This window comes from Hyperolius riggenbachi, chromosome 3, assembly GCF_040937935.1.
Source record: "Hyperolius riggenbachi isolate aHypRig1 chromosome 3, aHypRig1.pri, whole genome shotgun sequence".
Lineage (NCBI taxonomy): Eukaryota > Metazoa > Chordata > Amphibia > Anura > Hyperoliidae > Hyperolius > Hyperolius riggenbachi.
Window position 1 is genome coordinate 468901638 of NC_090648.1, and position 23242 is coordinate 468924879.

Sequence of the window (23242 nt, forward strand, 5' to 3'; positions counted from 1 at the left end):
GATGATCTGCAGATGATTGCCTGTTAAACAAGGTGTGTATGATGATCTGCAGATCTCATAGACTATGAATGCATTTTGCAGGAATGGATCTATTGCAGGAAGAGATCTTTTGCAGATAATGATCTTTTGTGTCTGTACAGCATCTGTGTGTGCAGCATCTTGCAAAGATGTTTATCTGATGGGGAGTGCAGCTCCATAGAATAGACTGTGTAGAGTATGGCTCTCATACTACATGGAAGGGGGTATAATTGGTCTGTGATCTTGCCTTTTCCAAAGACTTTTATCTCAAGTGTGTATGCAGCATTAGAAGCTAAACACACATCCATCACAAATGAACACTGGGAACATATAGCTAACCATAAACATTTCTTAATAAGAGTTTGTCTCAAAATAAATAATAGATCATATGCATTATTGGTGTGTCTTTTCACCTTGATCACAATGTATAAGACTGACGATAGATTGAGCCCAACTGCTGCATTGATTTCGAGCAGATATGATTTGAGTGATTGGCTGGATATCGATGGGAAAAATTGTATGCCCAGTTTAAAGGATACTTTAGCACAAACAAAAATGTAAAAACGGAGGGAGCTGGCATGTACAGTATATGTTTGGGATAAGGTATCCTTTAAAGAGGAACTGTGGTGAAAAAAACAAAGACTAAAATTGCTTATGTTTTACAATATTTACAGATTGTTTAGTCAGTATTTGCCCATTGTAAAATCTTTCTTCTCCCTGATTTACATTCTGACATTTATCGCTGGCGGTGACATCTTTAGTTCTGCCAGATGATCCGTACGGAATGTTCATTACTGAGAGTTCTATGCACAGAGGGAAATATTGCTTGCTTGGCAGTTGAGAAAAGCCATTATTTCACACAATGCAATGAGGTTCACAGACAGCAAACTATCAGGACCATGGTCATGACATCACACTGTGGGAAGAGTCTCACCACAATACCAAATACATAGACATCCCTGATGATCTATTCGAGAAAAGGTTTCTTATGGGAAAGAGGGCATCAGCTTCTGATTGGAATGAAGTTCAATCCTTGGTTAAAGCTCCTCTTTAAGAATAGCCCCTTCAATCTGAGGCTTTTCACACAGGCCTCCATACTTCTTTACAGACCCCCCCCCCCCCCCCCCTCCCTGCTGCAGCTGTATCCCTTCAGTCTGTCAGTCTGCCTGGCTGTACCTGCATCAGGGGACTTATTGAGCCTCCCCAGCAGCACCTCTCTGCCCCGGCCTCTCCACTCCCTTTCAGCGCTGTTATCCTGAGAAATGATGTGTGACATTTTCTGCAGCCCAGCGCTGCGCAGCGGACACAATAACCACGAGACGTCAGCGGACCTGCTGGGGGACCGCCAGGAAGATTGACTGACAGTAAGATAAATGGAGAAAGCTCTGGACTGACCGCCACCTCACAGAATGACAAGCTGATAATACTGAGCCACATTGAGTAATCATGACATCATCAGCCCCTCAACTATCTACAGATCCAGGAAACAGAACGTGCACCTTTCCATACAGCACTGACAATACCACAGCGCTGTACACAGTAGTGATAACCATCATCATCATTCAGATTTATTTGGTTCTTAACCTCCTTAGCGGTATGGACGAGCTCAGCTCGTCCATTACCGCCGGAGGGTGCCGCTCAGGCCCTGCTGGGCCGATTTTCGTCAAATAAAAAGCAGCACACGCAGCCGGCACTTTGCCAGACGCGTGTGCTACCTGATTCGCCGCGAGCAGCGGCAAAAGAGGGTTCCCCCAGCCGCCGAGCCCTGCGCAGCCGGACCAATCAGTTCCAGCCAGCGCTAAGGGCTGGATTGGAGCCGGCTGACGTCAGGACGTTGGCTGACGTCCATGACGTCACTCCGCTCGTCGCCATGGCGACGAGGAAAGCAAAACAAGGAGGGCCGCTCATCGCGGCCTTTCTTGTTACTTCTGATCGCCGGAGGCGATCAGAAGTACGCGTCAGGAGCGCCCTCTAGTGGGAAAGTTGGCTGCATGTAATAGATTTTTTTTTATAAAAAAGAAAAAACCCTCCCGCAGCCGCCCTGGCGATCTTAATAGAATGCCAGGGTGGTTAAAAGGAACCCGAGGTGTGAGACCTGTGGCTGTTGCCATATTTATTTCCTTATAAATAATATACCAGTTTCCTGGCAGTCCTGGTTTCTGGTCAGTAGAGTCTAAGGGCCCATTCACACTGTGGTGATTCCCAGGTGTTTACCACAGATCGCTGGCGATCGCTAGCACTTACAATGTGAAGTATATGGCAGTGATCTCACTGCCGCCATCGCCAGCTATTCGCAGCAAAGGCGGTGAACGCACCTCTTTCTTTGAGATTTTGAGAGGGCGCGATTACAATGTTGAAAGTGCTAATCGTGATCGCACAAAAATCACGAAAATGTGTAGAAATAAAACAAGTTTACCGTCAAAAATCGCAGCCGCAAAAGCCAGAGATAACCGTTAGCGTTTTGCACTCCCCAGTGTGAATAAGCCCTAAATCACACACCTGAAATAAGAATGCAAATAATCTTGTCAGATTTGTCATAGACACCTGATCTGCATGCTTGTTCAGGGTCTATGGCAGTATCAGAGGCAGAGGATCAGCAGGACAGCCAGGAAATTTGCATTGTTTAACAGGAAATACATGTCAGCCTCCATATCCCTCTCACTACAGTTCCTTTTTAAAACTTAATGCAAGTCAAAGTAGCTTGAAACACATGCTGGGTCAGGTGACATTAGTGATGGAAGCATTGGACAGGCACAAGGGTCGTACAGCATGTGTACAGGCCGGTCCCATCATATGCTGCATTGTGATAATAAGAGAACACAGTGGCCACAGGCAAGGAATATGAAAATAAAGCGGGGAGGGGGCTGGGTTGCCATTCTGCTTCTTCCTTTGTCCAAATGTCAGGCCGCTTGGGGGAGCCCCTCGGGGGGTCATGGCTGTGTCAGTGACGCTGAAGAGAATCTATCTGCGGGCCAAGCCGGCACAGGAGCTCAGAGTCTGCCCATATGGGCCCGGAGAGAAGGGGGCCACGGCTGGGGGCTTCTTGGCCTACATTCTGCAGCAGCCTCTCCTGCGCTGCTCTCTGTTGCCTCCCTCACCACTGACAGATGCAAATCATCATCTCCTGCATCTGGCTGCATTAATCACATCAGTAGCTGCACATCTGTATCCTCACACTGAGGTAGGTGTGTGATATTTGCAAATCTATATCGTCACACTGAGGTGTGTGTGTGTGTGTGTGTGTAGGTGTGTGTCTGTGTGTGTGTAGGTGTGTGTGTGTGTGTGTAGGTGTGTGTGTGTGTAGGTGTGTGTGTGTGTAGGTGTGTGTGTGTGAGTAGGTGTGTGTGGGTGTGTGTGTGCAGGTGTGTGTAGGTGTGTGTCTGTGTGTGTGTGTGTGTGTGTGTGTGTGTGTAGGTGTGTGTGTGTAGGTGTGTGTGTGTGTAGATGTGTGTGTGTAGGTGTGTGTGTGTGTGTGTGTGTAGGTGTGTGTGTGTGAGTAGGTGTGTGCAGGTGTGTGTGTGTAGGTGTGTGTGTGTAGGTGTGTGTAGGTGTGTGTAGGTGTGTGTGTGTAGGTGTGTGTGTGTGTGTGTGTGTAGATGTGTGTGTGTAGGTGTGTGTGTGTGTGTGCAGGTGTGTGTGTGCAGGTGTGTGTGTGTAGGTGTGTGTGTAGGTGTGTGTGTGTAGGTGTGTGTGTGTAGGTGTGTGTGTGTAGGTGTGTGTGTGTAGGTGTGTGTAGGTGTGTGTAGGTGTGTGTGTGTAGGTGTGTGTGTGTAGGTGTGTGTGTGTAGGTGTGTGTAGGTGTGTGTGTAGGTGTGTGTAGGTGTGTGTGTGTAGGTGTGTGTGTGTGTGTGTGTAGATGTGTGTGTGTAGGTGTGTGTGTGTGTGTGTGCAGGTGTGTGTGTGTAGGTGTGTGTGTAGGTGTGTGTGTGTAGGTGTGTGTGTAGGTGTGTGTGTGTAGGTGTGTGTGTGTGTGTGTGTGTAGGTGTGTGTGTGTGTGTGTGTAGATGTGTGTGTGTGTGCAACTTTATAGAAACCAGTTTTCCAATTTACAATATTAAATGTATACGTAAAAACGACAACTCCCCAACTGTACCCCCCCCCCCCCAAAAAAAAATGTACTGCTGCCGGACCCCAAGAGAGTTAGATATAAACCACACATGTTTCCAGTGTGTGATCTCTGTAGGAGATGTGAGGGGAGACTCTGAGGACATGTATAGGGCCCTTTGGTTTCATCTTTCTGCTGGAGACAGGACTATACTTCCCATAATCACTAGCGGAGATTGTCAGCTGCTAAAATCCGGCGAATGAATGCTGATGTTTTAAGTGAATACCAGATAAAATGTGGGTCATTACTAATGGCCTTCTTACATATACAGTCCATTTTCCCCCAAAATATTTGTATCCCCCCTATTATGCCATCTCTAAAACTGCCGCGGCGTTCTGGGTTCCAAGATCGCAAGTTCTTTTCGCAGCAAGTCTCATATGATTGACATCCTCTGTACCACCCAGAATCACTTCCTGTCTGTGCAGCTATCTGGGTTCATTTACCTCATTTCCTGTTTGTGCAACTGTCAAGATTCTTTTCTCTCACCTCCTGCCCATGCAACCATCATAGCCAGCACCTATTCAGTTAGGAGACATAGGGCAAGACTCCCTAACACTGCTACTGCCTATAGAGAAAGCCCTAGTGGCTGCAGTTCTGGCGCTTTTAGTCCGCCAGGAGAAAAGCACTATATAAATGTGCTCTGTCTTTAATTCACCTCACTTCCTGCCCAGCAACCATCAGGGTTCATTTGGCTCATTTCTTTCCCTTGCAGCTATCGGGAATCATTTACTTCACTTCCTGTCCCCTCAACCATATGCATCAGGGATCATATACTTCACTTCCTGTGCTTGCAGAGATCATCCACCTCACTTCCTGTACCGGCAGAGCTCATCAACCCCACTTCCTGATCCTGTGACAGCGGAGGCATTTCAAGCAGTGAAAACTCAAAAAAGGTTCTAAGCCTTTGCCAAATAATCCAAAACTAAAATATGTATTTCCCCCGGAGTTACACTTTAGCATAGTTTGAGCACTGCAGCCCGTCACAGAGTTGAAGTGAATAGTGAATAAGAGCCTTCATTACTGTACCCTGTGATGAGGGTATAATATATAGGCTGCAGTGGCACATGAGATGCGTCTGTGTGTGTATGGCTGCCTCCGGTGTCTGGGGAGAGGGGAGTTCTGAGCCAGCGAGGGGCGCCGTCCCCAGAGAATGCGGCTCTCTACAGGAGATTGGGAAATCTCATTGTGGATTGCTGTGAAGGCGATGAGATGTAAGAGTTGTTCGGCAGCTGCTGTTCCCTTTTCACCCCCGGCTCTGCGATCCGCCACCGTCTGCGCTTTGTATTAGTGCCAATTAATCAGCGCTATTGTTGGGATTTGATTAGCAAACTATTGGCAAGGAAACGGGAACAATTGCATTGTGAATTCTACATCCCGGCACACAGAGGCATTGTGGGAAGGACAGCACCCTCCTCCCACATGTTCCACTTAAAGGATCACGCCGCTTTAAACTGACATTTCAGTGTATGGTGGAGGCTGGAGAGATAAATCCCCTAATGGTGTCTTTTACCTCTCAGGGACTCCCGTGGTGGGATCTCTATGCTCCTGGGATCCCAGCTTTGCTGCCCTCATGATCACTAGTTATCCCTTGTGAATTCCTCTATCTCGGTGTTGGAGGCAGAGGATCAGCAGGACTGCCAGGCATCTGGTACCATTTAAAATGAAATAAATATGGCAACTGCCATATCCCTCTAACTTCCGGTGTCCTTTAAAGTTGACTTGAACTCAGAACTTCCTCTCTGCTCTAAAAGATAAGCAGCAGCATAATAAACTTTAAAGAAAAAAATGTCTTTGTTACAGCGAATACAAATCCTGCAATAAATCTGCAGCGTCTACTTCCCGCTTTCATGGAAGCAGACATTTGTAAAATCCTGTGATAGCTCTTTACCGTGACAGCCAGCCGACACCGCTGAAGGATCAAATTACAACTTGTGATTAGTCACATGAGGGGGAATTAGACAGGCTTAACTCTCTAAATGCATACAGGGTGCATTTCTCTGTTTTCCTTCTGTCCTGTGCAAGAGTTCAGGTCCACTTTAACCCCTAGGCTAGGTTCACATACTTTCAAGTTATGCCCATTACTTGAACCCACCCACAATCTGTTGTGACCATGGGTACTTTGCGTCCAGTCAGTGCATGCCACACTATTCCCCCATCATAGGTGCCCAGAGAGGCCCCAGATCTTCTGGGATCCCAGCAATACACCTGAACACTCTATTGGTCATGTGACATGACCATGTGATATGTGATACATAGCTATTCCTGTATGATAGTGGTGCAGGTAGCTGTAACAAAGCTGCATCTATTCTGCCTTATAAGAATTTAGCCACAGAAACCCTTACAGAGGAACTCCTGTGAAAATAATGTAATACAAATGTGTTTCATTTTTACAATAATCATGTATAAATGATTTAGTCAGTGTTTGCCCATTGTCAAATCTTCCCTCTCCTTGATTTACATTCTGACATTTATCACACGGTGACATTTTTACTGCTGGCAGGTGATGTCAGTGGAAGGAGATGCTGCTTGCTTTTGTGGCAGTTGGACCCAGCTGTAAACAGCTGTTCTTTCCCACAAGGCAATGAGGTTCACAGACAGGAAACTGTCAGGACCGTGGTCCTGACATCCAACAGTGGGAGGGGTTTCACCACAATATCAGCCATGGAGAGCCCCCTGATGATCCGTTTGTGAAAAGCAATAGATTTCTCATGGGAAAGGGGGTATCAGCTACTGATTGGGATGAAGTTCAATTCTTGGTCATGGTTTCACTTTAAATGATTATATTGTTGGTGTGATGTTAATATATCTTTATGGTCAGCCACTGCTGTTAATGTACAGAATCTAAAAGTGCCCAAAACAGAGACACATCAGCTTCTAGTAGCATTGGTCATCACTGTTTTGAACCCTTTAGGAAGACAATGCGTTAAACTGGACAAAGCTGACTGGAGTGGGAACTGGGCACCTCACAGAGGAAGTTTATTCTGGTCTGTCCTCTGTATCCGGTCTATGGGGCAATGTACTCTGTGGGCCGTGTGACCCCTGATGGAAGACAGAAGAAGGTCTGACAGGATTAGGACTGACAGACACCAGAGACGGCTGCTGCTGTCTTAAAGAGAACCTGTCTGTAGAACATACAGTGCGCAAACTGATACAAGAAAGAGCACCAAAAGTCACTTACCACAAGGTGGCATTAAACACTACAACCACAATCCAATGCAGCTGACTCCTGATGGCTGGGGCCAATTCACCTTCAAACGGACACTTCTTCTACCGTTGCTTCAACTGCTGCAGAGAACAATGCTCCCTATAAGAACGATCACAAGAGTACACCATGGCGGATGTGCTTGGCTCTGCAGTGACTGGTGAAAACCAATGTGTGCATCGTTCATGTAGTATTTACTTTGCTCAGCTGTTGCAACAGCCTTGTATGGGGGTTATTCAAGAAAAAAAAAAAAAGGCCAGAAGCCCAGTGGTGCAGTATCGCTGGATAATTATGGCCTTTTTAATGAACTACAAATATACTCTCACATAGGTAGGTTGCAAGCATCAGAGGCTACAGGGAGAGAACCGCCCCCGCTTGGTGTTGGGGTGGCTAATAAAAAACTAGAACCTTCCAACAAAGGTATGTAAACTCACATAAACAATGTCAGAGGTGCCCATTATACCGGTATAAAACACTTAAAGGACATCTGAGGTGAAAATAAACTGATGAGAAAAATTTTATTCATCGTCCTCCTCCTAAAAATGACTTTTTTTTTTTAGATATCCCACAGTTTCGTTTCATATTTACATCTAGTTTTTAGGTTTTTACAGTTTCATGGGCTCTGCTCAATGACACCTTCATTGATGTATACTAGAGCTCAAATCTATGAACTATTGACCCTTTTTATCGCTTTCCTGCTCTCAAAAGCCATTTAATGACAGGAAAGTGTTATATGGCTGTAATTACTTATCAGTGAGGGTTATGCTATAGTCTGACCCAGTCCAACCCGGTCCCGACCTGGGCAGAAACTGTCATTTGCATACCTGATGTTTAACTTTTTCAGGCAGAGAAAGAAAAACAGGAACACAGCCTAGTTATTTGTGTGCTTGGCACTGTACATACATGTCACCTCGCTTGTCCTTTAAAAAAAGCTTAAATTAGGCCAGTATTATTAAACAAAGGGTTTAACACAAGCAATAAAAAAAAAAGACAATGCGATTCGCGGGAACATGCCTGCTTCTTCACAGTGCTGTAACAGTCTGACTGTTAGCATGAACGCCTCCACAGGCTTTGCAGTGCAGGACCTTGTTTAACGTGTCTGGATATATTTCGGAACAGTGAAAAGAACAGAGCACCACCTGGCATCGCTGCCTTTGTGACCAGGCCTATAAGCGTTTTGGAGTTCTGGTGGTCATTGAAGACAACCACACCCCATTTAAAGTCCACTCCTACTATGTGTGCAATAGTTGACAAGTGTTCACTAGTGTCCGGTAATTATTGTGACTAAATGCAGTGAAAATGAGAACGGTTAATAAGTAGTTTAACCTCGTCTACACAGACGTAGGTTTTTGTTTTGTTTTGTTTTACAACGCCTGAGAAAAGTGCAAACAGCATGTGTGTGCGTTTGTCCAGGTGCTCTTCATGTGTTTATTTGTAGCACTCAGTGTTTTTCCAGGAGGTTAAATGCCTAGAAATGCTGCAGCTCTGCACATGTATAATCCATTAAAGGCATTTGGCAGCATTTGTGCGCTTTTCTCAATGTTCATCCCTTTCCCAGGTGCAGCATGACAGGTTCCCTTAATCGAGAACATGATGCCTTACAAGTGTTATTGTACCTACTGGCATATTCGTATGGATGGAGATTTCACCCAAGAATGTTTGTGGGATTTTAGTATGCCGTGTGTGAAAACGCCTATGTGTCAGCTGCTGTGCAGACTGTGGTGTGGGACACACCCCCAGGAGGAGGGGCCATAGAAGACAGTAGCTGCACAATGACTACACCACAGGTCCTGGCGCACCCAGGGAAAGAAAAAGGTGGGGTTATTTTGAGAAGGTAATGGCCACTCTGGCTTTTACCTCATGTCAGTTTGCACCGAAAATGCGAGTGCAACTAAACCCTCAATGCATTTTTGTAGTTTGTTCTGGTCTGAAAAAATTCCGACTGCTGCGGATTTTCACACCACGGAGCAGTTTCCTGTGTAATGATTATCCATTACGATAGACGTCGCATAAAATGAAGCGAAATGCAACATCCTTGTGGAAACAGGCCCTTAGGGTGTGAAATTAAAAAACAAACAATAAAAAAGCCATTATATATAGTTTTCAGAGTTGTGTGTTTTTTATGCATTATTTTGAGTTATTATTTTCAGGAAACCGTATTTTATTTTTAACAAAACCGTATGCGAGGAGAAAAGAAAAATGCCTGCATTGGTGTGAATGCGCACTGCAGTGCAAAATGCTCGAAGGGCTGGAACTCACAAGAGCATTTTTTTGTAGCATTTAGGGATTGCTTTAAATCGCTAGTTATTTTCCCCTTAACGATCTGCCAATGTAAATGGATGGGACAGAATCCACTAGAGCGATTGTGATTAGGGAAATCGCAGTCGCAGGACATGCAGCATTTTGGGAGTGTTTCCATTCTAATGCATTCTATAGGAGCTGGGAATTCAATCCCAAAATCACTTGCAAAACGCTACCACAAATCGCTAGCGATAGAGCTTTGCAGTGGGTCCCAGGCCTTAGGGCGGGTTTACGCTAGAAAGCTCTCAGAAGCCACAAAAATCGCTGGCGATTCCAAAAGCGCTTTTGCTGCTGAAAGCGATTGGCCATGATCCCACAGAAGTGACTGAGATCATCCTGTATGCAGCATTTTCGGAGCAATTTCATAATGGGAAGCAGGGTCCAAAATTGCTCCGGAAATCCTCCTCTTTTAAGTGGCAAGATCGCTATAGTTAGTGCTTTTTTAGAGTGTTTTGCAATCACAAGTGGGTCCCAGGCCACAGTAATAGTTCTACTGTAAGCTCTGATACACTATAGAACAATAACAAGGAAGACAATGGAAGGCTGAAGAACACATCGTGGATGTATACAGGCAAGATCAGCATCACAGAAAAGGTTTCAGCAGTCCTAAACTGATGACACGTGTCCAAGTTACATATCCTCGGCTTGTGTCGGAGTCCCCCCTTACAGGCCGCAATGCTGCAGCACAGGAGTCAGTGTAGAGTGTGCAGAGCACCATGGCGCACATAGTAAACAGAAGAGATGCAGGAGCAGTGAGCTCTGACCTGACTGCAGAGAGAGCGGCAGATAAGAGTCCATTGTCCTCTGTGTATCCGGACTCTGCACGCAGGCGAAGTCAATGATTAAATCGCATTGTTCCCGCTTTCCTCTCCCCGTCATTAATAAGCGGAATATTTACCTCCTGACTCTTAACCCTTTCACTGCACGGCCGCCTTCATTCATAAATGTCTTCTAAAAATACCAATTTGTTTAAACTACCGATAAACAATTCAAACAGGAAAACAACAATAAAACTGCCGTATCTGCCGTACGGGGTCCTTTTTTTCCTGAAAGCATTTCTTAGAATTGGATATGTTATTTTAAATGAATGTAACATTTTAAATTTTGAGTTAGTTTTGCAGTACAAATATATACAGATATCTAACCTGCTGCAGCTGTTCATTGCTGCTGGTCTCTTGGCTGCAGAGGTCTAGCTTCCAACTCACTTCATTTCACTTACACCCACCTACAATGATTTATTTAAAGGGATACTGTAGGGGGGGGGTCGGGGGAAAATGAGTTGAAGTTACCCGGGGCTTCTATTGGTCCCCCGCAGGCATCCTGTGCCCGCGCAGCCACTCGCCAATGCTCTGGCCCCGCCTCCGAGTCACTTCTGGAATTTCAGACTTTAAAATTGGAAAACCCCTGCGCCTGCGTTGCCGTGTCCTTGCTTCCCCTGATGTCACCAGGAGCGCACGGTGCAGGCAGGCACATACTGGGCCTGCGCAGTACACTCCTGGTGCCATCAGCGGGAGTGAGGACACGGCAATGCAGGCGCAGGGGTTTTCAGACTTTAAAGTCTGAAATTCCAGAAGTGACATGGAGGCGGGGCCGGAGCATTGGGGAGTGGCTGCGCAGGCACAGGATGTCTGTCGGGGACCATCAGAAGCCCCGGGTAACTTCAACTCATTTACCCCTAACCCCCCCTACAGTGTCCCTTTAAGTATGTATATAGCACCGACATATTACGCAGCGCTGTACAGAGTATATTGTCTGGTCACTAACTGTCCCTCAGAGGGACTCACAATCTAGTCCCCACCGTAGTCATATGTCTATGTATGTATTGTGTAGTGCATGTATCGTAGTCTAGGGCTGATTTAGGGTGAAGCCAATTAACTTATCAGTATGTTTTTGGGATGTGGAAGGAAAATGGAGTGCCCGGAGGAAACCCACGCAGACAAGGGAACATACAAACTCCTTGCAGATGTTGACGTGGCTGCATTATATCTGCTTCCATGAAAGCAGGAAGTAGACACACTGCAGATTTATTGCAGGATTTGTATCAGCTGGAAATGTTTAAGCTTTAAAGGTTATTATGCTGTTGCTTCTCTTTTAGAGCACAGAGGAAGTCCTGAGTCCAGGTCCTCTTCAAATGTATTAATAAGAAAGCATGTATTAATAAGAAAGCAGATTCTGCTTATGTAATGAACACATAAGTGACAAATTACTAACAAAGCTTTCAAAATACAAAACTAAACTGAGCCACAGCCATCCGCACACCTTTAGCTGTATCCCTTTAATTCTGGGGGAGAGCTCCGGCAGCAGCAGGTGAGAAGTCTTTGTTAGCGTACATTATCAGCACCCCCCCCCCTCCCCTGCTCATTGTTCAGTGTTCTTACCTGTAGCTGCAGAGGCCCGAGTCCCGGCGTTGCCGCGGCAGCTGCTGCCATGGTAGTGGGGATCAGCTGAAGGGGGTAGGGGTCACCTAGGCAGAAGAATAAGAGAGGCGTCAGCACCTTTTATCTGGTCTCCACCTGCAAATTAAACTCCGGCGTTCTCTCCTTGCAAAGCCGCCTTTTGTGCTCAGCGCACAGGCCTAATGAAAAGGCCCATTGTGGTGTTTTTTTTTACTAACGCCCAGGACAATGGCAGCCGCCAGGAGCTGCTGAATAAAAGGCGTTCGGGCAATTAAAGCGGAAACCTCATCTTTCTGGGCTTTTTCTCTTTTCCAGACTTCTGATTCATCACAGTGCGTTTGGGAGGAAGTGGAAGGAACGCGGTCAGCCGGACCCCACAATTGTGACGGTCACGTGCGGATTTACGCAGCCCACACACGGTCACCTATTATCTAAGATCCGATTGTGAGATCAGCAGGATCTAGATGGTGAAAATGCGCCCAGGGGTCATCTAAGCACACTGTGCCAATGACGATACTTTTTGCCGATTTGACAAATGCGATCTGAAACAATTTGGTTGTAGGTGGCCTGATTGAGGTTGGTTCTGTGCTTTTCTAAAAGTGCCCATTAATGGTACAATCTTCCGAAAAGATCAACCGTGCATTTAATCGGATTGGGCACAGTTAATGGTGGCGATCGATGACGAACGATCGGTTCTATTGATTGTTACATTGATCAGAATTTTGGATCAATTCTATTAGTCTGATCAGGTTGCTTATACTTTTCTCCTCTGTTCGTGGGCCAGAACGATTGTTTCCGATCTTAAACAATGACTGGATTGGACAGTTGATCTTTCAGGATGTTGTACTGTTCATAAGCTCCTTATAGAGGAACTGTAGTGAAAAGAGCAGTGAATAAAATTGCTTATTTTTTTATCCTATTCATTTATAGATTATTTAGTCAGTGTTTGCCCCTAGTAAAATCTCTCCTCTCTCTTTTTTTGCATTCTGAAATGTATCACTGGTGGTGACATCTTTAGTCCTGCCAGGTGATCTGTACGGAATGTTTGTTATTGAGAGTTCTATTCACAGAGGGAGATGCTACTTGCTTGGCAGTTGGAAAAAGCTGTTATTTCCCATAATGCAACCAAGTTCACAGACATCAAACTGTCAGGACCTTGGTCATGACATCACACTGTGGGAGGGGTTTTACCCTCAGCCATACAGAGCCCCCTGATGATCTATTTGAGAAAAGGTAAAGATTTCTTGTGGGAAAGAGGGTATCGGCTACTGATTGAGGTCAAGTTCAATCCTTGGTTACAGTTCCTGTTTAAAGGTAGTCATACATGAATTAAATACATTTTTAACTTCAACATTTAGGTTTTTTTTATAAAAAGGATAGGTTGTACAGAATTGCATAATCATGTGATAGGAAGGGTGTGTGGCCATGTGCCTGCCTGTAAGCATGGGTTTACCCCCCTTTCCTCTTATAGGACTATATAGTTATAAGCTAGCTTGTTCTCAAATGCAGAGCCGTGCTTGGTCATGTGGGTGGAGGGTGTGGCCACAGTCACTTCTGTAGACATAACTTCTTTTGAATGCATAACTCTGTCAAAGATGTTAATAGCAGGCTGTATGGTTTGGGTGGCCAATGCCTTGTTCTGCATCATTATGTTGTTCAGGGTGCAAGGGGGCGGGCCCTAGACAGAGTCAATGGAGAAGACTGCAGCCTGCAGTTTAGAGAGTTATGTGCTACAGAAAGTGGCTATTGCAGGGGCTCTTGGCCAGCAGTGTAACTTTTGCTAATCAAGGAATTAAAAACATGTTCTGCTCCTGAGTGCCGGGCAGGACTGTGGAAACATTTGTGTAGTCAAAAACAGTTGTGCGCCTCATACAGTGAGCTTGCAATCTAAAAACTCCAGTAGACATTGCTCCAGTAGACATTGCTCAGCTAGAACGATTTTGCAAAAATTGAAAACATCCTAGAGTGTGTGTGTGGAGTGTGCGTGAGCAAGCGGGTATGCGGGAGTTGACTCGCCTAAACCGCTGCCTCTCTTCCAATGCGCTCCATGCCGCATTCCATCTTCTTCTACTTCCCTCTTCTAAACCGGAACTTCAGCTCTGAAGGTTGGAGTGTAAGAAGATGGAACGTGGCATGGAGTGCAGCAGAAGGGAGGCGGCGGCTTAGGTGAGTTAACCCCACTGCATGCACAACCTGCACACTTCGGAACGATTTTGCTTTTCGTGAAATCATTCTTGCTCATCCTTACTCCACAGACTGGCGCCACCTACAGGCCACTCCTGCCCTTTGCTGTGAGTAGAGTGATGTTTAGCATTATTATCTTCTAAAACTTACTGCATCCAGCCTTGTAGCTGAATCCCGGGGGAAGGAGGAACCCTTGTTGAGCAGCCGCTGCCGCCGCCAGCGTCCTCTGGTCAGGGGGGAACACGGGGATCATTAAAGGGGGCAACTGGCCCTGCACCTGCGGGAGAAACAACAGGAGAAATGTTATCTTATGTGAGCCAAACGCCTCTAATGTAAAAAAGCTCATAATATAAATCCACCAATCAGAAATCATCTCTTAAAATGGACCTGAACTTTTGAACAGCACAGAAAGAAAACAGTGAAATATACCCTGCATGTATTTAGAGAGTTTAGCCTGTCTGATTCCCCCTCATCTGTGACTAAGCACAACTGTAATTTGATCGCTCAGCTGTGTTAGCTGGCTGCCTCAGCAGAGCAGCCAAATTGTAAACACAGAATGTTAACCCTATGTCTGCTTCCATGAAAGCAGGAAGTAGACACACTGCAGATTTATTGGAGGATTTTTATCAGTTGTAACAATGTTTTTCTTAAAAGTTATTATGCTGTTGCTTATCTTTTAAAGCAGAGAGGAAGTTCTGAGTTCAGGTCCGCTTTAATAGACCTGACAAAACGAATTATATGCACACCCAAAAACAGATTTGCTAAAAAGCAGAAACATTTCTTCAAATCAAAACAGCGCCCTCTAGATGCAGCACAGTGTTTCCAACAGCCAAAAATCAGACCCAAGCCACAGGATGTCATATTGGGGGTAACCACACTCCACTGTATTCCGTAATCATTTTACACATAGGCAAGAATGATGATAGAGATGCTATACATCAAATCTGCCTTAACCAGACTGTCGATTGTTAACAGCTGCCTCTAGCGCAAACATGTCAAACAGATTATTATTATTATTAAACTCCGGCCCGTGGGCCAAATCTGGCCCTCTGAGCCATCACATTTAGCCCTCGGGTAGTTTCCCCACATTGCATTATGTTTGGCCCACTCTAGACCACCAGGGAAGCTACTGTATATTGGAAGGCAAGCCCTAGATCACCAGGGAAGGCATATGGGGAGGGGGACAACACAAGATACCAGGGAACTGTATAGGAGAGGGAAGGGGATCACTAGACACTAGGGAACTGTATAGGGGAAGGAGGGGCCACTAAACACCAGGGAACTGTATGAAGAGGGAGGACCACTGAACATCAGGGCATTGTATAGAGGAGGGAGGGGGACCACTAAACACCAGGGAACTAAATATGGGGTGGTTATTAGATACCATGGAACTGTACAAGGGAGAAATGTGGCCACTAGACATTGAGGTTGGCCCATGACTTGGTCCCAGAGGTCAATTTCGGCCCACTTAGTATTTGAGTTCTACACCTCTGCTCTAGCGTGTATACAGTGTAATTGCTGCTGTTTGTTGGCCCCACAGGTAGCACTTTACGCACTGGATTTATTGGAGATGAGCTTTTGTTGTGGGTGGCTGCAACAGCAATACTGCCAACTCGCTAAACTCTTGGCAATCCTCACTATAATCATTTTTTTTTACCATAAAAATTCCCACTATAATTTCATTTGGCCCAAGTGAGGTTAACTATTGCCACCTATTAAGAGACAATTTGAACAAATCTGGCCTAAACACCGTAGATCTTCTGTGTTCAGGAGGATCTTGGTGATTCAGACCCTCAGTGTCCATATAGTACCCACGGCACATGCAGTGCATAACGTACAGCCCCCCCCAAGTAAGTACACAAGGCTGCTGGATCTATACATCGAGCGCAAAAGTGAACAGCTGTGCGGAATTTTTCTGCCTCTCTCTTCGGCAGGGTGCCACAAAACTTTTATTTTTTTATTTTAATGGTTTTCAAGGATAAAAGTGACTTTGCCAAGAGAAGAGGCTCCAAAACAGACCTCAAAAAAACAGTATTAGAAAGACAGATGGTTCTGCCGAGGCGACGGCTGCCAAAAACAGGGGGAAATAAATAAATAAAAATAAAATGGATGTTATTGAAGCTGATTGTAAAAGTCCTTTAATTACTGCCAATGTGGATGCGGATCTCAGATGGTCGGCCGGACAGGGAGCGGGAGGGGATAGCGGCGGCTCTGTGACCTTGCTCTATGGTTGGCGATGTGGTGCGCGGCAGCGGGAACGCTCTGCACGCTCCGGAGGGGATCGGCCAGTCGTGTTCCCGGAGTCTGGGTATTATAGGGGCAAACACTCACCGGGACGTGCGGTTTTCATTCAGTGCTTGGAGAACTAGTGCATCCAGCATGCCCTCAGAAGGGATACCCATTTTTAAGGTAATTTTCCTTATTTCAGCATCAGAAACAACTCCTATATCCATATATTGCTGTATATTTGGTATATAACCTCGCCATCCCAGTGATGCTTAGCCTAGGCTGTTTAGACATGTGGAATTCTCCCTCCTCCCCCCAGAGCATTCTGGGAGACCAGATAGATTTGCCACTGACTTAAGAACTCTCAGTAAACAAACATTCGCAGAGATCACCTGACAGGACTACGTTTCAGAATGTAAATGAAGGTGAGGAAAGATTTTACGATGGGTGCATATTGACTAAATAATTTATAAATGAATAGCGTAGAAAAAAAAGAAATTAAACTGCTGCTACCACCCCACCCCTGAGCGAGCTACATCTTCAGACCAGACTGATCAATCATTTAAATTGGATCTATCTTTCTGGATCTATCTGGACATATCGGGAAAAAGTCTGCCAGTGTATGGCAGACTTTAGGGCCTGTTCAGACTATGCGCGTTCCTAGACGTTTTCAGGGAACGTGTCTGGGTACCAAAAACGCATCGAAACGGCTCCTAATGCTTTTGAATGGGCTCGTTCACATGTATGCGTATGAGACGCATACGTTTCTCATCCGCATTGCTGCACGCAGTTCTGTGCGTCACGCATAGAAACGGATGCAATGAAAGTCTATGGACGCGTATCAAAAACGCGTACTATTGCGTTTTTAGCGTCCGTTTTCCTCTGCGGTTCCCATAATTATTTTTTTTCCCCTGGGTCACGTGTGTTTGCAAAACGCAATAGAATACGCATTAGAACGCAAGAAAAACGCATGCGTTTTTCAACTTGCGTTTCTTTGATTTTAAACGCATTCTTTATACGCAGATAGTCTGAACAGGCCCTAGACTCAGAAGAGAAGCTTGCAGTGCATTTCGCTGACCTGCTCTGTTCTAAAGATACAAAGGCAAAAAGTGTTGTAAGGTAACATCCAGGGTATAATGGATATAATAACAAATAAATAAGTAGTAATAAGCTATTAGAATTAAGTCTAGAAATACTGAACACAAACAATCAAACCATCCCCCCCCGGGGGGGTTTGTAATCTTGTATGTTTCACACCTGCATCTTACTGCCCCCCTCTTCTCTTATTCAGTGGGCATCTGATTGTAAACCACAGACTTATTGCTCTGCCTAAAGTCTCTATTAGCGTGAATCAATCACAAAACTCCCGCTGATCTTGTTTCTTCATCTGACTTTCTCTTTGACCATTTAATTATGGTGCATACACACATCCAATTTTGATTGGCCAGTCACTGACCAATTCTTCCACCTTTATGTAGTATGAGAGACAACGGAATTTGAACACTATGAATAGACTGTGCAGGTAAGCTCTCGTGGAAGTGGTAAAATTGGTCAATCAAAATTGAAAGTGTGTACCAGTCTTTAGATTTTTTTTTCACTGTTTATGGCCAAAAATAAACTTCTCCAGCTGAGAATGTGATTTACTAATGATTTACTTTACAGAAGAACACAAAAGCCTATATCTGTATGTGTAAACCTGTCTCTCCTGCCCCATTTCACAGTGCTGCCCTTAGACCAAGGCCTAGTTTGCCAGTATTTTAGCCGTTCTAGACAGACACATGAAATGTAGATCCCCAGCGAAAACAATTCTATTTCCCAACCGCTGTTCTCATTAAAAGACTATTGAATTGGGAACTTTTGTTTTGTGTTTTCCCCCCTCTCCTGTTGCTGTCTTTGTGGTTAGTCTCTGCATGGCGGCCCTGCTGCTGGATCTCCTGGCTCGCAGTGCCGCTGCACTAATCGCACAATTATTGTGCTGGGAACAGTTTAATTCAGCGTTTTGTTCCCGACCACAGAACAATTACCCAACAATTTTGGTTAACCAGAAAAGGCTGCAGCCCGGAGAGGCTCCACATCAGCCTTTTCTGTGCGTCTGGATCCGCTGCCCGGCGCAGAAGCAGCTTCCCTGCCGCAGCAGCACTGGGCCGATCTGGGACGCCTGACGCACCTCCAGCCTAATAAAGGCAAAATTAATTACGAGAGGTTTTATTGACTTCTTTATCGCTATCAGCTGAGCAGTTTCAATTACACGTCGGCTTGTTAACAAGACAGAAATGAATTCGCATTTGGCTGCGGCGATGAGCAGATACGCAGAGCTGTGATTCTGGAGATTACGAGATAGGCTTGCAAGGGGAGGGGGCGGCGCGGCATAAACGCAATAACAGAGAGGGGGCCTGATACATTTTTTGTTGAGGGTAAGAGGACCCCCATAATATATAGTCAGTACCCAAATGTTGTCTGAACTGCCATGCCGCTATGCATTAACACTCATTACATCTACTTTATACCTAATGTCGCCAGCAGGGCGGCGTGCTGGAGTAAGTCCCAGAGGTGCCGAGTGTTGTTTGTTTAGCTAGATGCTGTAACTCTTTTTTCTATTGCCTGAGGAAGCGGGCGCTGACCCGTGAAACGCGTTGCTTTGTTTTATCTGGAGTTCGTTAATAAATAGACTGAATGTACAGTCGTGTTGTGTCTGCTTGGAGGAGGCAAGTCCACCACTGCCTCCTCTAATTACCAAGTTTTTGGCTTTTAAGCTCTTTTAAAACCCCTTTTATCCTTTTGGCGCCTCTGTTCTCTCCTATATAAGTCTAGTAAATACTTTGTGTCTTGCCTTGTCTAATTAAAATCATAGCTACTTCCCTGTTTAATTATAAACTTTTACTCAATTTTAAAGTATACCTGAAGTGAGAGGTAAATGGATGCTGCCATATTTGTTCCCTTTTAGACAATACCAGTTGCCTGGCAATCCTGCTAATCTCTTTAGCTGCCGCAGTGTCTGAATCACGCACCTGAAACCAGCATGCAGCTAATGCACTCAGACTTCAGTCAGAAACACCTGATCTGCATATGCTTGTTCAGGGTCTATAACTAAAAGTATTAGAGGCAGATGATCAGCAGGACGGCCGGGCAATCTGCATTGTTTAAAGGGAAATAAATATGTCAGCCTCCATATTCCTCTCAGTACAGGCATGCTGTAACTGCCAGCTTACTTGCAGAAGTCTGGGCTCCCCATGTGTAGACGTTTTACAGAGGTACAAAGTAACAGGCGGGTAAGCTTGCTCCCCATTCCTGCTCTACATTATACATTTCAGTGTTGGGACAGCCAATAGATTGCAATGGAAGCCAGTGGTGTAGATATAGGGGATACAGAGGTTGAGACTGCACCAGGGTCCTAGGACATTTGGGGCCCACACGAGATCCTCCTGCAGCTGCAGCCTTAGCTCATTCTCAGTGATGTAGAGGTAATGATCACTTCTATATTTGATGTGTGAATAGCGGTAATAGTTAATACATCATTCCTTTTCCTCTGCTGACTCTTCTCTCACATAGTGCCTTGTCCTTGGTAAGCCAGTCTTGGCGTCTGGATCATGTGATTATCACACATACAGTTATGGGGAGGGGGGTAAGACAGTGTGAAATTAGCGCTGAGGCACATGGTTCTGTAGCTATGCCACTGACAGGAGCACAATGTACAAATACTGGCCAGTGGATCACCTCACCACTTACAACACATGAAGGATCTGCTGACAACGTCCTGGAACTGGATGCCACAGGACACGGGTCAGAACTGTATTAGTGAAAGTGCCGCTACGCAATATTTGACTTATGGTTTGAGGTTTTGGCTGAATGTATGTCCAGTGCTGGTATTCTTCTACAGAGCCGGATCATTCACAAGGCAACTTGGCCAGGTGTCTAGGGCCTGGTGAGCAGCAGGGAGCCTGACTGACACTTTTTCTGAACCTTAGTGCCCATCTTACCTTAGACAGGAAGTCAGGATGCCAGCAGCAACATCAATCTGCTATCTTAGGGCCCCATTTGACTTTACTCCTTCTCTGTTCTTATAGGTGGGAGTGGAAGCACATTGTATATATACAGCTTGTAGTGTGTAGTGTGTAGCCTCCCCATATAGTTGGTCACTGCTCCATATATAGCAGGTTACCATACCTCCCAACTTTTTGAGATGAGAAAGAGGGACACTTAAGCCACGCCCCTGCCACACCCCTGATCACGCCCCATTACACCCCCAGTCATGCATACTATAAAGATTTCATAAGAAAAATATGTTTTATAATTCAAACCACACTGGTCCATTGTATCCTGGTTCATTTTCCTTCATATTAACATTTTAAAATTAGTAATATATCAATTTAAAAGATGGGAATAAAGTTTAGAGTCAAACACATTTTTCAGTACAGATATATATATATATATATATATATATATATATATATATATATATATATATATATATATTTGAAATATATATATATATATTTACATAGAAAGAGGGACAAATAAGGAGGACAGAGGGACAGCGCTCCCAAAGAGGGACAGTTGGGAGCTATGCCATTGTGGACACTGCACTGTACTTTGCATCCCAGGCAGCGCTACAAAACACATGGCAATGGGCGACACTCCTGCAAGGTGGGAGTTGCCCTGTCTGCTGTGAACGTGAACAGCTGTTAACTGCTCTGGTTTGGCTGGAGAGGATCTCACACTTTTCCACTGGCAGAGTCGCTGGTCAATGATGGATTTTACAAGACAGAAGCGGAGGACTTCCGAATACGCGTGCTGCGTTCAGTGAACCCGTTTCCTTCCTGCAGCTGGGAAGCAGGATGCTTGGAGATCACTTTGGAATTTGCTGTCCAACTTGCTCTGATCTACAATGGAAACAAATGTCTTGTATGTGCAGGCTGGCTGGATAGACTTAGCCACAAAAGCAGAATAAAATAAAGGAAGTGTGGAAGGGAATACAGTGGAGGCAGCCATGATGGATCAGCAGCTGGCTCCTCCTGCAGGCATGTCATGTGACTAAACAAGCACAGCTCCTTATTTCCAGTGACAGGATCATGGGAGATAATACAGTGGAGGAAGCCATGATGGATCAGCAGCTGACTCCTCCTGCAGGCATGTCATGTGACTACACAAGCACAGCTCCATGCTTCCAGTGACAGGTGTAATGTCTGATTGTGCTGCCCGGAAGCTCTCTTCCACACTGAGTAGCACGCATGCTCAGTGTGAAGTTAATTATGCTGCTGATGGTAAAATACTAAATATCTCCGCTCCCACACCTCCTACACTCCCCAAATTTTCAGGGTAGGGAGAGGATCCCCTGAACGACCTATATGCCAAATTGCAGCCCCCGAGACCCGCTGGTTCCCGAGACTGATTACAGAAACCTATCTCAGGAACCAGTGGGGCTCGGCGGCTGCAATTTGGCATAGAGGTAGTTCAGGGGGTTCCCTCCCCCCCCTACCCTGAAAATTTGGGGAGTGTAGGATGTGTGGGAGCGGAGATATTTAGTATTTTACCACCAGCAGCATCATTCAATAGGACCAGTGGCCGCACAGTCTCCTACTGCGCATGCGGGGCAGCACAAATTAACAGGCAGCGCAATCAGACACAACAACAGGATCATGGGAGATAATACAGTGGAGGCAGCCATGATGGATCAGCAGCTGACTCCTCCTGCAGGCATGTCATGTGACTACACAAGCACAGCTCCATGTTTCCAGTAATAGGATCATGCAGACGAAGCAGCCATGTTGGATCAGCAGCTGACTCCTCCTGCAGGCATGTCATGTGACTACACAAGCACAGCTCCATGCTAACAGCAACAAGGGATTATGGGAGAAAAAAAATACATAGGTCGGGAGCCATGATGGTTCAGCAGCTTTATCCACTGCACATGCTGCGGCTGGATAGCTATCCGTATAGGTCAAGAGAAAGGTTATAATGGTTATAGTGGGGAATGACGTGCCTGTATTAGAAGATACAGTTCCTTTATGGGACCGTCTAGTGATTTATATAAAAAATTGCTTTCAGGGAATCTCTCTCCCTTGCCACAGAAGTCGCAGATTGTATCAGTGGGAACTAACATCTCCCAGCATGCGTTGTGTGGCCGGGGTCATACGAAAACACTGCAGGAACCTGGGGCTTCTGCGGCAAAGGAGAGAGAAGATGGGTGCTTCCATATGGACATGGATGTTGGGGCTGCTCAGTAGGTAAGTAAAAGCCCAACCCACTACTAAAGACCTCCCTTAGGGGCAGGTACACTTAAAAAAGAAATTCTAAGCTTAATGCAGAGTTCCCTTTAAATTGGCCAATGAGAAACGAATCAATTACGTTAGATCTCTGCCAGCCTGGCCCGTGTACAGCAGGACTGCAGACTCAGATCGTCCGGGATATAAGGGTTAAAGTGGACCCGAACTCTTGCACAGGACAAAGGGAAAACAGATAAATGCACCCTGTATGTATTTAGAGAGTTTAGTCTGTCTAATTCCCCCTCCTCTGTGACTAATCACAAATGTAATTTAATCTCTCAGCGGTGTCAGCAGAGCAGCCAATTTGTAACACAGGATAATAACCCTATGTCTGCTTCCATGAAAGCAGGAAGTAGACACACTGCAGATTTATTGCAGGATTTGTATCAGCTGTAACAAAGCAATGTTTGTCTTTAAAGCTTATTATGCTGTTGCTTATCCTTTAGAGCAGAAAGGCAGTTCTGAGTTCGCTTTTATCTGATTGGAAGCCACCGAGTACCAGGGGAAGAACAGCGTAAGATATAAAACCGCGTCTTTGAAAAGCACA

At 45.4% G+C, this 23242-nt stretch overlaps 1 protein-coding gene across 6 annotated transcripts in view; it reads right to left on the reverse strand.

Moving 5' to 3' along the window:
- SOX5 (SRY-box transcription factor 5) overlaps nt 1–23242 on the reverse strand; it is a 369889-nt gene that overhangs the window by 73834 nt on the left and 272813 nt on the right. For all 6 annotated transcript variants that reach the window (XM_068277989.1, XM_068277987.1, XM_068277990.1 and 3 more), the window contains 2 exons: nt 14357–14483; nt 12005–12090 (listed from right to left, as the gene is read on the reverse strand). In XM_068277989.1, coding sequence (XP_068134090.1) covers nt 12005–12090; nt 14357–14483 — 213 coding nt within the window. The remainder of the gene's footprint in view (nt 1–12004; nt 12091–14356; nt 14484–23242) is intronic.